General features: G+C 35.2%; 1 protein-coding gene across 5 annotated transcripts in view; it reads left to right on the top strand.

The window, feature by feature from the left end:
* Positions 1 to 18,528, top strand: part of LOC149797684 (uncharacterized) — a 113,576-nt gene that overhangs the window by 87,387 nt on the left and 7,661 nt on the right. For all 5 annotated transcript variants that reach the window (XM_089962602.1, XM_089962603.1, XM_089962600.1 and 2 more), the window contains 5 exons: positions 498 to 584; positions 5,118 to 5,243; positions 9,985 to 10,071; positions 11,464 to 11,589; positions 18,374 to 18,469. In XM_089962602.1, the coding sequence (XP_089818728.1) occupies positions 498 to 584; positions 5,118 to 5,243; positions 9,985 to 10,071; positions 11,464 to 11,589; positions 18,374 to 18,469 (522 nt within the window). The remainder of the gene's footprint in view (positions 1 to 497; positions 585 to 5,117; positions 5,244 to 9,984; positions 10,072 to 11,463; positions 11,590 to 18,373; positions 18,470 to 18,528) is intronic.

Raw genomic sequence — 18,528 nt, 5'->3', positions numbered from 1 at the left:
GCGGTATTTTGACTGTTTTCTACACATTTGTCCATGTAACTGTATTTTGACTATTTACTGTAAATTGTCTCTGTTGTAGGATTCTCACTGTTTCCTACAGATTTCCACTGTATTTATATGTCAATAAGATAAATTAATATCATGTAAATTCTATTTCAATACATTAAGATATTTGCCAATCTTTCCGAGACAAACATACTTCAGCCAATTCAGAAAGAAACTATTACATTGTGCCAGTAAGTTGCAATCGACAGTTAACCACAATGATATTTAAAGGTGGCCCATTGGCAGGGATTGCATGGTTACCATCGATTACTATAAACTATATTGTATTCTAATTGAAGCTGAAATTTATTTACCTGCTCAAAGTAATGTAAAGATTATATTTACTGCATTTTATTTTATGAAGTTTTTCATTTCCTCTAGAAGTATGGAACGGTATATTTTTTATAACATGCTGTAATGAACTCTGACTGCACTTTCTTGATTTCTTGCAGAAGAGCGTACTAGCCATGCCGAAGCAAGACAGAAAAAACTGGAGAATATTATTAGCAGTGAACTACAAGAGAAAAAAAAGCTGGAAGGTTTTTATCTATTTAGCGATAACTTTGAAGATGTACTCTATCTCATATGAAAATGTTTATCCAACATGACCATAAGGAGTGTCTTTTTTAATGAATTTTAGCCCTGTGTCCGGGGTATATCATCCAACGTCCAGAGTCTGTCAATATTTGCTATTTAATACATATTCTCAAAAATATTGGAACAGTTTCACTTGCCACTGGCCATGATGAAGCATGACAACAGATGCACAATCTGTTGTCATTACAAACAATAATTTCTGGGAATTTGGACTATCTGGTGCGCACCTGCAGATAGACCAACGTTCTGGTCAGTTATGACAAGGAGCCACCGAGGCAAGCTATCTCATACTATGTTAGTTTGCAGCCACATTACATGGATGTATGAACATCCATGGAAGGATAATTGGGCAATTGTCTTAGTAGCATGCGGCAGATGTTCCCTACCGAGGCTATGTGGGTCACGATCAGATCCATCAACATCAAGCCCATGGACTGACCTTGTGAATGTCTACAACCTACAGAATCGCTTCTGCTGAGACTGCGACACCCTACAAAGTAAAGTCAATGAAACGAGACAGCAACTAAGGGCATTAGTTTGTCAGGCACCACCTTCATACCGATGCCACACAGCAATGCAAATGACATGGGCGAAACGCCAGATTGTAGAGCCTCTAGTGCCACCGACCCATAGCAAGGCACTTCAGTTCATATCAACGGCGTAGACGGCTTCGAAAATGTTACGCGCACTTCGCTCTTTTCCTCATCAAAAAGCCAACTGGCTGGTAATAGAAGGACGTGCGAGCAAAGCCTGTACATAAAACTATGATCTATTCTTTCGTTTGAATAGCTAATGGTAGTGGACCCTACCGCACAACACATTAGACTGAAATTCTTTGCTCATGTCATCATATGATAGGAGACCAGCACAGTGCCAAGCCACATGCAAAATCTTTCTGAGGTGGCTGTAGCTACAGGGCTCATGGGTCATTTGATATGGTGGCCATGAACAAGCATCTGAGAGCCGACTCATTACTGTATCGTGCAATTACGGAACGCTTGGGCTACTACGAAGAGGTGGAGAAAGACTACCAAGGACCCGGCACGGTGGCTGTTTTGTGTCAGGAGACACAAGTTCTTCACGGACAAGCACTCACTTATCTTCTGCTCTGTTGGCAACATGCATATACTATACTTTAGGCCATCAGGTGTTATTATCTTGCATGTATACATGTGTGAACCATACAGGATCGGTTGTAGGACGTTGTCCTCCTTCCAACTTTCCCGGTTCATGTGGGTACCATATATGAGAGCAGATGTTTCTCTTCCAGACCAACTGGTCATGTCTTTGATGCAGCAGGCATAGTCTGTATAACCGTAGCACGAATGATATCACTATACATTTTTACCGGTGAGACTTTTAAACTTGTTATCTGAAACCATCAGAAGAGGAAGTAGCCATCTCACGCACTTTGTCCTATGTATTTGCAGAGTCTCAGAAAGCAACTTTTTATGACCAACAGTCGATTGGCATGAGAACGGATGAACCTCTCCACATCCCCATGCACGTAGCAGATGCGGTATCGACATTCCTATCGTCATGTCGTGCTTTGGCAAAATCACGCAGCATTCATACACTTTCATCCTTGTGCAGTCTATAGCAGTTTGAAACACTTATTGGACACAAGTGAGAGGTTTTTGGTTAAAGCAATGCAGTTCAAACGTACAAAGGTGCACTTTTAAATAATACCGCCAACTTCAGTGAGCTAAGAAAACCACACAAACATAATTTGCAGCTAAGGAAGGGGAACTCAAAGGACTCCATTTAACCAAAGATTTACTAGTGCTACTTCGGAACCAATTTACCACTCTCCGGGAGCTTATCAACCAAGTTATTTGAGAGAAATTTGTGAACCAAAAATAATTATAGCATCGCTTCTCAAATTTTCAGTAAGGAAAATGTTAGAAACATTTTGCGTTTGCATCAATGTGGAGTCCATACAAAGGATAAATGTATACACAGATGAATACATGTATGACTTTTAACTCCAGGAATTGAAAACTGGGGCAAACATGTGAAGAAGATTCTCCAAAAGGCTCTGACACCTCAAGCATTTTCTGTTTGGCAGTTATAGTAGTCTCTCTCTCGCACACGCACATACACATGCACAAATCGCCATGAGCAAAAAATTATACTAAACATCTTCAGATAGCAGTAGAGTGATAAACAAGAAAAGAGCCATATACACATGTACTTGCAAATAAACAACATCAATCATGTAAGCAACGAGTTGGAACTGTATTTAAAAATGAATTGTGTTCGGGGTTAATTTTATGTTGATTTCAAATACAAACAGAAGAAAAATAAATAGTTCAGGAGAGATAAGAATGAATCACCTAAGGAAAGATATAAAAGCAAATTTATTTATATGAATAAAATCCCAAAAGAACGCTTAGAGGTAACCACGAGTCAAAGCTATAGTATTTAGTTATGATTAGCAGACAGGCATGCCGCATGACACCGATACACCACTGAGTGTATTGCAAGATACAAGGCACATTACTGGCTATAAATAGCATGAGACTTCATGCGATTAGGCAATGTAACATAAATTATTTTCCCAAAATTAAATAATCCTTTTAAAAACATAAACACACGCAGAACTGCAACTGTAAAATATAATTATATAATCCCCTCTTCAATAAATTTTTCTTCTAGGATTATTGAACTAAGTTTAATTTTTTTGTAGCTTGCTGAGGACAAAGATCTGTCTTTAGTTTTTCTATTGCATAGATTACTTTGAAGTAATTCTGAAGTAATTATTATAAAAGAAACAAACGAATAATGAAACGAGCAAGATTTTGCATGTCAGCTAGATCCATTGCTTGCCAGCTAGGCCCATTGCATGTCAGCTAGGTCCATTGCTTGCCAGCTAGGTATCTTGTATGTCATATAGGTTCATTGCATGTCAACTAGGTCCATTGCTTGTCAGCTAGGTCCATTGCATGTCATCTAGGTCCATTGCCTGTCAACTAGGTCCATTGCATGTCACCTAGGTCCATTGCTTGTCAGCTAGGTCATTTGCTTGTCAGCTAGTCCATTGCTTGTCAGCTAGGTCAGCTGCATGTCAGCTAGGTCCAATGTTTGTCATCTAGGCCCATTGCATGTCAGCTATGTCCATTGCTTGTCAGCTAGGTCCATTGCATGTCAGCTAGGTCCATTGCCTGTCAGCTAGGTCCATTGCATGTCAGCTGGGTCCATTGCATGTCAGCTAAGTCCATTGCTTGTCAGTTAGGTACATTGCTTATTTTAATACTTTCACAGCTTATATTGTTTGATACGCATTAGTATCTCATATTCTGAGCATGCTTGGCAGAGATCAACTTGTGAATGCATACAATGGTAAAATATAATCTACAAAACAAATTAAAATAATACATGCCATTTCGTATGATAAAGACAAGCATAAACGACATGGTAATCATTATTTCTCATTATCGTTTTGTAAAATAACAACATAGGTTTCTTGTTATTGTGGGTTGACATTATTCATACGCCTCTTCCAAATTTAGTTATCTTCGTCCCAATATTCAGACTAGTATTGCTTTGAGCCAACGAATACCTAAACATAATCAGAATAAACCCTACAAAAATACAATCTTCAAAGGAAAGTAAAATAAAAACGCAAAACACAGCCTATGGAAATAACAACAAGTGAGCTAAGAATACAGTTTGTCTGCATTTGCCTGTCAGAGGTGAGTACAAACCAGAACACGTTCTAAATGTAAATATGCGTTAGATGGTTGTAGTTAGTGCATTCTGTCAATAAATTAACTTCGTTTCGATTGCATTGAAGGACTTTGAAGATACAATAATATGGTGCAAATTGATGTCAGCAAACGCACGCCTATTCAGGAACCAAACTAACACTTTTTTCAAGAGCAGTTCTTCATTATATTATACGAATGCATGTTACAGGGGACATTTAGTGACAGTGGTACAAACATAAAAAATGCTCTTGCAAACACATTTTCATTGCTATTTAAAGGCTAAACATTTGATTCTTATCCAGCATTGTCCTTGGATCAGGTCATGTCCACATCTTGAATTTGAAACATATCTTGAATTAAAGTGTCTACGTTTATGGTTCAAATCACAGTTATGTTTTAAATATATTGATAATTATGATACATAAACGAAATTGCTTAAATATTAATTTTCCAATTCTCACGGCTGCTCCAGTGAAGCATAATTGGGAACCTTAGAATTTTGTAAATTTTTATATGAACTATTTGAGAGATCAGAGTACCTGGCATCTATCCTTGTTCAGGGCTGCCATACATTGGTACCACGTATGTTTAAATGGAACAGCCCTTATACTGATATAATCTTGAATTTTGTCATATTTAAAATTATATACGTAATAAGACTGTTATTATTGCAGATCTCCAAATGTCCCAAATTATACATTATTTGCTTCACACCTGACTTTATAATGTAATATTTTATCATTTGTCAAACATTTGCATTTTCAGATGAAATAGTTCTTAAACAACAGGCTTTTGAGAACGAGAAAAGAATGCTCAAGGAAGAATTTTTAAAGGCCGAGGCAAAAACTGCAGAGAAAGAGCGGCACTTAAGAGAGAATGAAGAGGCTTTGGGTAAGTTGTCTAAAGATAGAAACATTGCTTACAATTTTCATTGTTCCTGTAAGGCATTGGGTAGTTGTCTCAGTCCTAACGATAGAAACATTGCTTACAATTTTCATTGTTCCATGTAAGGCATTGGGTAGTTGTCTCAGTCCTAACGATAGAAACAATGCTTACAATTTTCACTGTTCCTGTACTACCCGTACAGAAATTTTTCATGGATTCCATATGGAATACTTGAGGAATTCGTATGGAAGAGATATGGACTGAAAAACTTACGGAATCAGACAATTTATTCCATATCAATTCCATAAGTATTTCACAGCAAGTGAAAATTCCATATGAAATAAAGTTGCAACTTTAATCGATAAGCACTTTTTTCATATGGAAAGCAGGCACATGTATTATAGCATCATGGAAAATACTCTCTGAAGAATTAATAATCATGGAAAATACTCTCTGAAGAATTAATAATCTAAACTATCTGATTCAAATAGAAATATTGGTGGGAGTTAGAGTACATGTATATGTCAGTGTAGCTGATGTGGAAGGACGAATATATAATCATATAAATTTGAAGAAACACATGCATGTCAGTTTTCTTTAGTTTATTTCCACAGATGTTTAAAAACAGACAAAGACATGACCAAAAAATAGAGAAAATTTAAACATGATCAGAAAATTAATATTTGGTAGTACAAGCATAGATGAATCTTTGGACTTTGTGAATAATCCATATGGAATTTGGCAATAGTCCATATGGAATTGGGAAATATACCATATGGAATTTGTAAATAGTTCATATGGAATTTGGTAATAGTCCATCCTGTAAGACATTTTCCTATCGTACTTAAGGCGGATTTCAGATGGGTTTTGAAGTGCTTTCTGCTTAAACCATAAATAATTTGCTTCATATTTCTATTAAACTGCCTAATGATTCTTATACATTATTGGGAATCAATGATAAATATTCACAATAATTTTTAAAATGGATTATTTTGACAGACATTATCAAATAAGATTTAGATTTTTCTTGTCCTCATTTTCTTTCTTGCATACAAGACCTAATCCATGATGGCATCACTTAAGTCTTTTTCATTTCACTAAAAAGTGTTATGAGATTTCACAAATATTTCGACCAAAAACTTTCATTGAGATTGTGGTGAGATCTCACTAAAATTTCACTGAAATATTTGTGAGGTTTCACCAAATATTTGACTAACACTTTTGTGAGATTTCACTAAACTTTTGATCATTATACAGTATTTTACTGAAGTTTCAGTAGTTTTTCAAACATTTCAGAAAGTTTCAAATTAATAATGGATATGAATTAAACAGGAATTTATTAACCAAGGTGATATTAAGTGTGCATGAAAACAAATATACAGATGGTGTAATAATATGACATCCAAGGTAAGAGATATGGGAGTTAATAATAGTAATAATAATAATAATAATAACGACTATTTAGAGAAGGTAACTCAGTTAGTTACAGAACTAATCTACCTTGAGGCCTTCTATCTGTTATGTACAATATATACAGTATATGATGTGAAGAATCTGGCTTGACACTAAATAATTGATTTTAAAAATCAAAGTATCAAGCCTGTAGCATATGCACAGGCATCTGTGAACACATAAACATATATAAAGTATAAAATATTAATCTGCTTTGAAAAATTCAACTGTGAAAATAATGCAAAAAAATTACAGAAAAGAATCCATTTGAGACATTGATTATGAAAAGAATAAATGCTAGGAGCCTGCCTTATGTCGCTTGTACTGCAGACTTGATTTTTGATTAATGTACAAACTATGATGTTGTTGTGGTCTCTTGAATTAGTCCTTGTTCCATAAGCAGCCGTGACAAACGTTTATCATGGTATACTTACTCTTATTTTCCACTGAATTCTAACACACCAAGAATATCTTGATAAATACACAATAATGTCTCACGATATTGAAAGATGATTCTACTTGTGGGCCAAGAAATGGGTATTTGGCAACAATGCCCACAAGTGAGCTATACGTTGTCCCTCCTTAAATTCATCCTGAAAGTTAATCAGTTTTGAGTTGTACAACTTTGAAATCATCCTGGTTTAATTCCTTGTCCTATTTGGCACATTAGCTGCAACTGTAAAGCTCTTTATGGCACAAAAAGCAAAATGCTAGTCTTGGCGTTCAGTTTTCATACAAATTGACCATCTACATTCCCATCGACTTTGCATTCAAACAATTCTCATTGCCGCACATTTTTCAAATGGTTATTCAATCTCGTATCCCGATCGAAAATTCGAATCGCCATTTATAGCAAGCATGCTCATCCCATCAGTTTCCATTACGCAACGAGTCATTGGGCAAGTACAAAATTTTGACCAATCAGAAAGCTCTTTACAGCGATCATCTTTTAAATAATAAATGGAACAAATACTTATTAGAAAGCTCGTTGCGGAATGGGACCGGATAGAGCATTATTAAAAACAAAATTTCGAAAACGATATTTAAAAAAGGGTCCGTTTCGAGGAAAATCATATTAAGGTCAGGGTAAAAGCGAAATTCTGTTTAAAACGGAAAACAAGAAAACTTGTCTGATGGCAGTAAAATCCAGTTGAAGTTAAACAAAAATACAACAACAACAACAACAACAAGAACAAATTTGAAAAAGAAATATAAGAAGGAAATATGTGGAAAGAAGTTATTGTGCCCAAAATAAACAACAAAATTACAGCTATCAGAAACAGGAAATATAAATGCTGCTGAAAATCATTCAAATTGTACAAGAAACAAAAAGCAAATTTATTATATCTTATTGATACTTTTTATTGAAATGTCAGTGATATTACAATCACAAAATATCACTATATTTTCAGAATTGTTGACAAATTCTCAGTGAAATTTCAATCACAAATTCCCACTGATATTTTCAGAAATGTTGGCAGAGTCAGGGAAATTTCAATCACAAAATGTCACTGATATTTTCAGAAATTTTGGTAAAATTTACTAAAATACCATAATTTTAGTGAAAAAGGACATTAGAGTGACTGTCAAAAAATATTCACTGTGATTTTGCTGAAATTTCAGTCACATTTTCACTAGGGTATGATTTTTGTAGGGCATATTTTAATAAGAAGCAAAAACATTATTTTTCAGAGTAAACATCAGATCAAGCTCAAAATACACCTTGCACCAAACAGTCTAAGTCCAAAGATTCATCTACGCTTTGCCTGTTTTTAAACATCTGGAAATAAATTAAAGAAAACTGACATGCATGTGTTTTCTTCAAATTTATATGAGTATATATTCATCCTTCCATATCAGCTACACTGACATTTACATGCACTCTAACTCCCACCAACATTTCGATTTGAATCATATAGTTTAGGTTATTAATTCTTCAGAGAGTATTTTCCATGATGCTATAATACATGTGCCTGCTTTCCATATGGAAAAAAGTGCTTATGGATTAAAGTTACAACTTTATTCCATATGGAATTTTCACTTGCTGTGAAGTACTTATAGAATTGATATGAAATAAATTGTCTGATTCCATAAGTTTTTCAGTCCATTTCTATTCCATACAGATTCCTGAAGTATTCCATATGGAATCCATGAGAAATTTCTGTACGGGATGCACTCTGCCACTGTTGTCCATGGATCTATGATTCAGTCATAGAAAATGTTCAGTAACGGTTTCGTATAGTTTGAATTTTGTTCATCTACTGAATACACCACTACAAAGATAAGACAAATCAAGCTGCAGTATGTTAGCTTAACGGTTGGATCTTCTGGTCATGATCATGTACTTTATACGAATACTTTGGTTGTCTATTCAACATGCAGGCCCAAGCTTTACAGTGCTAGGTTTAGCCTTTAGATCACCTATAGTTCATTACAACCAGCTACAGATAGCACCACTTCAAATAAATCGCTTTAAAGTATTAAATTGTATGTTTGTATTTTATTGTATGACTTTTACCTGTATTTAATTGAACTGCAATATCAAGCACTATATCTCTTTTGTATATTTAGATGTTATATCGATATTGTTATGCATATGATTTATTATTTCGACAATAAAAGAAGATTTATTGTACAGTTATTATCACATGCACACAAATACCCCTTCCTCCACTCAAAAGATATTGAGCACAAAACAGTTTAAAGATGGACAAACTACACATTGGTTTTATTTAGAGGCTTAACACAAGAAACAAGTGATTTAATCAAAGAGCAAACCACTTCCAATTATCTATTTTAATTTTTTGCCTAATGACAGTTGACCGCTCCGATGGCCTAGCAGTTAAAGCGTTTGCATTGGATGCTAGAGGTCGTGGTTTCGAACTCGGCCGAGTATTACCAAAGATTTATAAAAATGGTACTAACAGCTGTCTCACTAGGTGTTCAGCATTAAGAGGCTAGTGTTAGGACTGGTGAGCTTGGTGTCAACATAATGTGACTGGGCTGGACATCATGCTACATGTCTGCGGCAATGTCCCAATGCTAGACATCACTATAAGCTGTCATGCTGTAGACATTGTAGTGATATGACTGGAAAATTGTAAAAGCTATATTAAAAATCCAAAACAAACACACACACACACACCTAATGAAAATGAAACGTCTTAAACCTTCAAGCAGGAAAATTTATCACAAGGCATGTTGTTATCTATTTTGCCAGAGTGTTTTGTTTATACAATTTTTACCGTGTTGAAATGAATCATAACAGACTGCACATTTGTGTCTGTGATTACAGAAACTCTCATTAAGCAATCGGAAGCTCAACTGGAAGTACTGGAGGATTCAGTTAACACTCTACAGCGAGAAAACCAATGTCTTAAAGGTATTTATCAATATATATATATATATATATATATATATATATATATATATATATATATATATATATATATATATATATATATATATATATATCTGTGTGTGTGTGTGTGTGTGTGTGTGACCTTGCGTCCAGTGTACACCATCTGGTATCTATCTTGATTTGCTGTTTTAAGTGGGACTAAATTCTACCAACATTGCCTGAGGGGGAGGGAGGTGATCTAAAGGGCTTTTAACATTGCACACATTGTAGCGATCCAACGTAAATGTGAATAATGTTACTATAGTAAAGAATAACAATTTAAATGGCTTCTCAAAGACTGTCGCAGTCATCAGCCATATTTCACTGAAAATATTACTGCATATAGGGCTTTCCGTTATGTACAAAAAGTAAAGATGATCTTCCACCCGATATGACCACCATAACTAAAACTAGATACAAAAGATACAAAACTGTTTCTAAACAAAGTTCTGGGCAAAACTTGGTCAAACTTGAAAAAAAGAATTCTGGCTCGAGGAGGGCTATTAATTTTGTACAAATGGTTCAAAGCTGCCGTTTGTTACTACAAAAAGAGAAAAAGAATTTGGCCCTAGCTGACTTAAAGCGTTCAGGTAGGAAAAGCTTTTAACTTTGTTCAGAACTAGTAGAAGTGATCCGTCAAATATGAGATCAATTTTCAAAATAAAATAGAAAAACCGTGATAGAACTTTTCAATATTCCCTCAACAAAATTCGACTAAGTTTGATGGACATTATCCTGACATGAAGGGTTTCATTTTGTTTATTATGTTTGGTGATCCACAATTAAATGCTTCAGCCATTATTGATAATGACATTATCTTAGAAAACCTGACAATTTTGACAGAAAGTAAAAATGCCTTAAAATATTAGCAACTGTTCCTTATTTACCATTAAATATGAATAAAGATTCCCACAATAGAGGAACTTTGAAACAATATATTTCTCAACATATTCATTCAAGAACATGTTAGAGCTTACAACAGATCACCATGCTAACCAAATATTCATAGAAAATTGTTCATAGATATGGTTGTTATGTATGTTGTCTGAAGCACATTTTGTTTTTTTATATTTCCCTGGTCCAGTTAGATAAGGTCATGTCGATATATTTGCTAAGATACAACGGAATAATTTTATGACACATATCATGCAGTTATGATATATATATGAAGCAAACTGAATAACACAACTTACCTGTAGGAACACTTTTCAGTGTATATTTACCATATAATGATGAAATAATTTAAATGTTGTCATATCTAGAATGGATTGTGTACCAAGTTTATTATTATATAAAAGAATTCCACCTTTCTCGCAATATGCAGCAATGGATTCAGGAATATGTTAATCATCGTTCCAAAATTTGCAATTTCAGATGAAAGTGTTTGTAAAGAAGAGAGATTCAAGAATGAAAACGACAACCTCATGCAGACACTTTCCAATGCGCATGAACGTATTAGAGAGGAACAGCAGTTCTTAAAACAGACTGAGAGCAAATTTGGTAATTCCTTTAACCATAAACATTGAACCATTGCTCACATCTGTCATGTTTTCCGTAATCGTAAAATGTTACATATTCGTTGGATTACGGTCAGGTTAAAATATAGAAGACCATAAATTGGGCTGAGCAGACATTTTAGGAGACTTCAATTTCATACATATTTCTAAGTACAATACATTGAAGTGCGATAATAAAAATGGCAATTTATCATCTTTATGAATTAATATGGATGGAAAGCCATCCAAAGACAGTATCATCTTGATATCAGAACAGGATATTGTCCCTTTCCTTTATGGATATTAATTACAGAAGCACATACTGTCGGTCTTGTCCATATATTTAACCTTCTTGTTAAGGATCACTGTGGAGAGGTAATTATGATCCATGAACATCTGTATAGTATTTGTTGACCACACATTAATGGTAATTGAGAAACAGTAGTCACTTTTATTCTGACAGTAGCAGCTGTAGCTTCAAAAAATTATTAGGGTTATAGACTCCCATTGCACTTGGCATGAATCGTTATAAATTTAAGTTCATTCTGCAATGCATTCAATTATTCCGTTGACCTTAGGGTGAAGGGCACACCCATTTCCTCATGTTTCCTATAGCCATTGATGCATTTCGTTCATACTTGAAACAAATTATTTTGAATGAAATATTCGTTCACTACTCTGGGTTTTGGTTTAGGTTGATGTCATAGCTTATTTGTATAAGTATCATAGTTAAGCATTGTTACATTGATTTTTATTTCCTTAAGTCCTTTATTTATTTCTTCAACACGCTTGCTTGAAGATTAATTTTACTTTCGACCGAAATGCGGGTAGGAATCATGGTTTCATGTTGACTACCTCTGGCTGCTTCCAGCCACATCTCTTTCAGAATCATTTCATTTTAACGGGTAATTATAGTATAAAAGACAGTGTTTTCACTGAATATTTTGCCTTCACGTGAATTGAAAATACACTTCATTCTTTTTGTTATTGTAACTATGTTTTTCGTGCAAATGACCCTATTTTCTCCAAATCTTAAACGCACCCTTCATTTTGCAAAGGTTCATCAGTCGGTGTGAAGCTCGAAAAGGTTTGCTTTAGATCTAACAGCAGGAAGTCATAAATCTGGGACCACACTCCCGATCCAGAACCAGCAATTTTTTACCTAAAATATTTGGGCTCCGAAATTTGTTTCATGTTTGTACTTTGTGACATGAGTAGAAGGTCTACATTACGTTGGTCATTGTAAAGCTTTGTCTATCCCTTTTATGTTATACCACTCACGTTGGTGTAGCATGAATTATAACTCTGAATAAAGGTACCTCCCCAGTGTGAGCAAGGATAGCTCATTGTAATTGATTGAAGGACACGTAAGTGCTAATTAGGTCACCAATGAAATATGGAGAACAGAAATAAAATGTTTTGTTTTGTTCACATGACACGTGCTTCACTTTGTCCACAAAGTGTATGGCTTTCGATGCAATTAGACAGGTGATCTTCATAAATTGGAGAGACCTACAAATGGTACCCCAGCAGGTGATGAATATCACTAATGTACAGGTGTCTTTCAGGAAATCAAAATAGAATTCTACATTTCCTTGGCCAGCTAAATGTTTCTTTCAGGCACAGAAGATAATACATTTCATGATAGGCTGGACCTGCAATTTGCTTTTAATACAAAAAGGGCCCTATTTATGCTTAGAAGGGCCACGGGTGTTGGGCTCTCCGATCTTTTAGCTCCCTTTCTGCTCATCATGGTTATGCAATAAGCTGACTTCTTATTTCCTCTACATTGAGTCTTCTATTAAATTAATATATATCTGTCAGTGTGATTTCGTGCTCTTTGAAGAAGTCATTTGATGTTTGATCGAGAGGTGAATAACCACTATAACCCACAATGTTTGAGACCACTCCGGTGGCCTAGTGGTTAGAGCATCTGCCTCGGATGCAGGAGGTCGTGGATTCTATCCCCGGCCAAGTTATACCAAAGACTTATAAAAATGGTACTAACATCTGCCTCGCTTGGCGCTCAGTATTAAGAGGTTAGTGTTAGGACTGGTCGGCCTGGTGTCAGGATAATGTGACTGGGTGGGACACAGACATGTAGCATGATGCCCCAGTGCAAGACATCACTATAAACCGCCACACTGCAGCCATCATAGTGATATGACTGAAAAATTGATAAAGCTACATTAAAAGTCCAAATCACACACACTGGGATGTTTTACAGTTTTATCATGTTTAAGTGTATGATTTATGATAATCGATGGAATATGTTTATCTTTTGGAAGATCAAGATTTTTTCTGCCAGAATCCAAAAGACTTGCATGTTTAACCTCTCCTTTTAATGCATTATGCGATCACATTGACATTAGAAAAAATGCACTCCGCTACCTACTGAATCCAGCCTTACCGAAAAGAGGACAATTTTCTCTTTTCTATCTATGTACCATCTACACCAAGGGTACAAACTCTTACTCATCACCGCCATTTTATCAACGTAGTGTGACGTCAGTTTTAAGCTTTTTCTCATCACTATCAATATAGTAATATAAGACCTCCCAAATTCCTATGAATATTTTTGCGATTTGAATCCATCTATCCGGAGTGTAGCAAGAATTTTACTAAATGTGATAATTATTATTTTTGACTTTTGATAAACTTTTGTTTGTGTTTTTCACAATGGTGGACAGTACTTATTTTGATCTTGTCCTCCAACATGACATGACCTCAAAATACGACTATGGCCATTCAGTCAAAAGTATCAACTGCGTCGTTGACCTGTTACAGCTGATACCGTCAGCAACGACTGCAGCTTATATGAACAATGTCCTCAAAATACACAATAGAAAGTTCTGTTCTGGTCAGGAACGATTACACTTTTTAGCGACCTGGGTTAAGTCGGACCTTGACACATTGTAGCTATTTGTTGGTTTGCACATGGGATTTATCACCAATCTCGACTATGTTCGTCTCTCTCACATTTGCATGTTATGGATTATCGATCTTGCAGAGTGGATTTCTAACAAGGGATGGATTACAGCGAGAGTTCCTGCAACTCCCCGGTTTGCTCATGATGCAGCTGATTTGATTGGGCTTGGCTAAACAAAATTAGGTTTATGGCAGGAATTCCTCTGGAAAAGCCCAACCGATATTGCGGTATGTACGGTCGCAAATTACGAAAGTTTAGGGAGTCCACCTGTTGCCATGCTTCAACTGAGAAGGTCAAGTGTGGTCCAGAGGAATCTCCTCTTCAATCAACATTTTGGAAATAAAGAGTATAATCAATGATTTTGATGTCAGGATGGACCAACAAAACAGTAGTCCTTGTCATGTCAGACAACTTGATTGTACTGATCTACCACCAGAAATGGGGGACCAAATCACCTGACCTTTCCATTCTGGCTTGGGAGATTATATGCTGATGCATCCAGCTAAATATAACCGTACACATGAAACACATTCCTGACAGGTTCATTGTCTTGGTAGACTATTTGTGAAATAATGATTAAATCCTTCATTCCTAGTGGTACATTCATTAATCAATCTTTTATCTGATTTGTGCATTTTTTGAGTGTCTGATGATAGACCTTTTCTCCCCTGTCCCGCAGCCAGAATCCCATGTCGTGAATGTGTTGTCAAACGGTTGGGAGGAACATTAATATTTGCCTATTCCACATGTTCTTAGATGATGGGTGATTGGATACAACTGTTGTCTATGTATTTGGAGGTCTTAAGGTTGCACACCAGAGTAGGCATGTTTGTTTCTCCCCCACAATGTTATACAATGAAATTTTATATATATATATATATATATATATATATATATATATATATATATATATATATCAAAGAAAACCAATATATAACTCTATGTATAGTATTTGATTCAAAAGACTCTAAAATGTCACCATGTCAAACAGAAATGTCGAAAGTGGCTACCGCTACCAGTAATGTTAATACTAATTGCTTAATTTTATGAGAAAAGGATATCGTGTCTGATTCAGTAACATATTATGCATAATCAATTAACTAATGTTAATGAGAGAAAAATCATGCACAGACCTATACATATTGAATAAAATTTGGAGCAAAAGATATCTAACGGCTTGAATTTCAGTTTTACCAAGATAGAACAGTAGAATAACGATGCACATCAGCGTGCACACACAAACATAAAAACACACAAGCATTGGTGAAAGGTTCCTCAAACGTAAGAAGCATCATGAATGCTGTTATGGCAAATGCTTCTTTGATTTTATGTAAATGTTGAGGCACTATTTAATGAAAGCTACCTAATCAGGAAATACTTAAATTGGTATTGATGCGTATGTGGAAAATGCTTGAAGTGGTACATTCAGCTGATTACGAGAATTATGTGTCGGTGATTTCGATTTCACATTTTACATGTTCATGGATTTTATTCACTCATATAATTTTTGTCATAATGATAAATAACGTTGACATAACGTGAAAATAACTTTATCTTCATAGCTACACGTTAACGTTGATATTTTGCTCTTAGTAAATTTTGCTAAAGTTGGGGAAACATAAAAAAGAAAATAAATTGTTTGCAATAGTGGTAGCTGAACAAATATTGTTAAAATCTTTAGAAAATTATAATAATATAATGTAGATACTCCTATCAGCGAGAATTAATTAAAAGAATAAATTTATACATACATACAGACACACACATATATATTTATATATAAAGACTAAAAGGAAACATTGATTCGGATATGCAGAAATGAAAATGAAGAAGTAAAACACGAATTTCAATGAATGCTTATTGTTAATTAGCAAGATAGATGTGATTGGTCACACTCACAGAAATGAATAAAAAGGGCTATTGTCTAGGAAAATGTGACTATTTGACTATTTGATGTCACCTTTGGTGCTAGATGAGAAGGCCTGAAAGAAGTTGTAGAAAAGGTGTCATTGATGGATAGTACATTCGTTATGAAGTATGTATGTATGTCAAATTCTTTTAGGTGGAATTGTACATTCATATAGTTTCCTGCTGAAATATAAATATCGCAACTGGTTTAAGTTTGTTTTACTTTCGTTTAGGTGTAAGTGTGAGTTTTACCTCTCCTGGTCATTGCATAGGAGAATTTATCGGATGGTGTATTATTCGTTGTCTGTCAGTCATCCATTAGGACAAGTTTGTTATTGCATCTGCTACTAAATACTTGGAGGATTGCCATTAACCTTTATACACATATTCATCCCATTGTTTCTGGTCTTAAATGAAAATGGTTCCGCTTGGACATCCAATATGTCCGCCTCATCGCCCATCTTAAATATTTTGTTAGCGCTACTCCTCCTGATTAAGAATCACACTGACATGTGACTTTTCAAAAAGAAGTTGGCCTAAATGATGCTGATCTATGTCCCATATGGCCATTATGTCGGTCATCTTGAAAATCTGGTTTTGCTACTCCTGAGTGGATGGTTATATCAGCATAAGGTTTCCACTAAAAGCCATGTTATGATGTCTAGTTGCTTCTAAATGAAAATGATGACCATCGGAAGTGGCCATCATAAAATGCTTGTCATCGCTGCTCTATCTGAACAAAGAATGTTCTAGGCTGTCTACTTAATCTTTAAAGAAAATAGCACTGCTTGCACAGTAAATCTCAGTATCAGTACTACTCCTGAACGGAAAGTCATATTGTGTGGTTTTCACCAGAAGACGTTTGATCAAGTCTACTTATTATTAACGATAATGGTTCTGATTTAACTTCCAGTATAACTGCCATAATGACCATTTTGAAAGTTTTCTTATTGCTACCTCTCTTTGATGACTGGTATATTGACATGGTGCCTTCGCCAAACGACTAAACAGAAACGGTGCCGATCAGATATCCAATATGGTCACCATGGTAACCATATCAAAAATCTTGTTATTGTTACCCGTCCAAAACAGAAAGTCATATAAACACGGGGGTTCCTTCGTGGTACTTCTTGCAATGTCTAGTCTGTCCTGAATGAAGATGGTTCAAGTCTAACAAACAACCACAGCCACTAATTTGAAAATGTTTTATCGCTAAAGAATATCCGAGATGGTTTACATATTAGGCAGTTAAAAAGGACAAAATGGTCTTCGCCGGAATCCCGGAAATGTATTTGGTCGGTAGAGCATCGTTTCTTGACTCTTGTTTATAAGTTTATTTGCCTTTGTAGCACGCTAACAGTCTTACAATTGTTAAAAAATAACACAGCCGCACAAACTGCAACGTATAACTGCGTATGTTTAGGATATACTATCAAAGGATTTTGAAAACCTGAAATTTATGTGTACTTAATAATATCTGACACTGACAAAATGTGTGCATCATCGGCAATATGTTAATGTTATATAACATTTTATTTGAAAAAAAATAGAAAACCATGTATATTAATTTATGCACCTTAACATACACCTTTCCGTGTCTCTATTTCACAATGAAATTATATAGTGTCTGCTTGCTGGGGTCATAAACAGTGAACCAAGCACACATCAGTACTATCTTAACCACATGGTGATCAGTGGTTGAAAATCCATGAGAAAGCATCGTTTGTAGAACTACTCATAAATTCTTGGCATGAAACCTGTAGCCACTCCATCGGACCACTTGGACAAACGGTGAAGATATTTTTCTTTTATCCATGCTCTCTCATGCCCATCTACGATGGAGAAACAAAATGTCGTGTGAGCTATAATGCAATACATTAAACTAGCCTCCAGTGAGAAATAGTTTATCTTTGGTATAGTAACACATTTTATCGCATATTTCTACTTGCAGAGAGTGAGCAGGCACTGACAAGACAGCTCCGGGAAGAACTAGAAGAGTCACAAAACAGTTGTAAAATATTGACTGAACGTGTTGAGTTTTTTGAACGTAATATTATTTTTATTTCTAGAATAAAGAGAATGCTGCTATTATATAATGCATATGAA

Source organism: Sinohyriopsis cumingii, chromosome 6 (assembly GCF_028554795.1).
Source record: "Sinohyriopsis cumingii isolate HCF-2022 chromosome 6, ASM2855479v2, whole genome shotgun sequence".
NCBI lineage: Eukaryota > Metazoa > Mollusca > Bivalvia > Unionida > Unionidae > Sinohyriopsis > Sinohyriopsis cumingii.
Note: the sequence above shows the minus strand (reverse complement) of the source record. Positions and strands in the feature narration are given on the sequence as shown.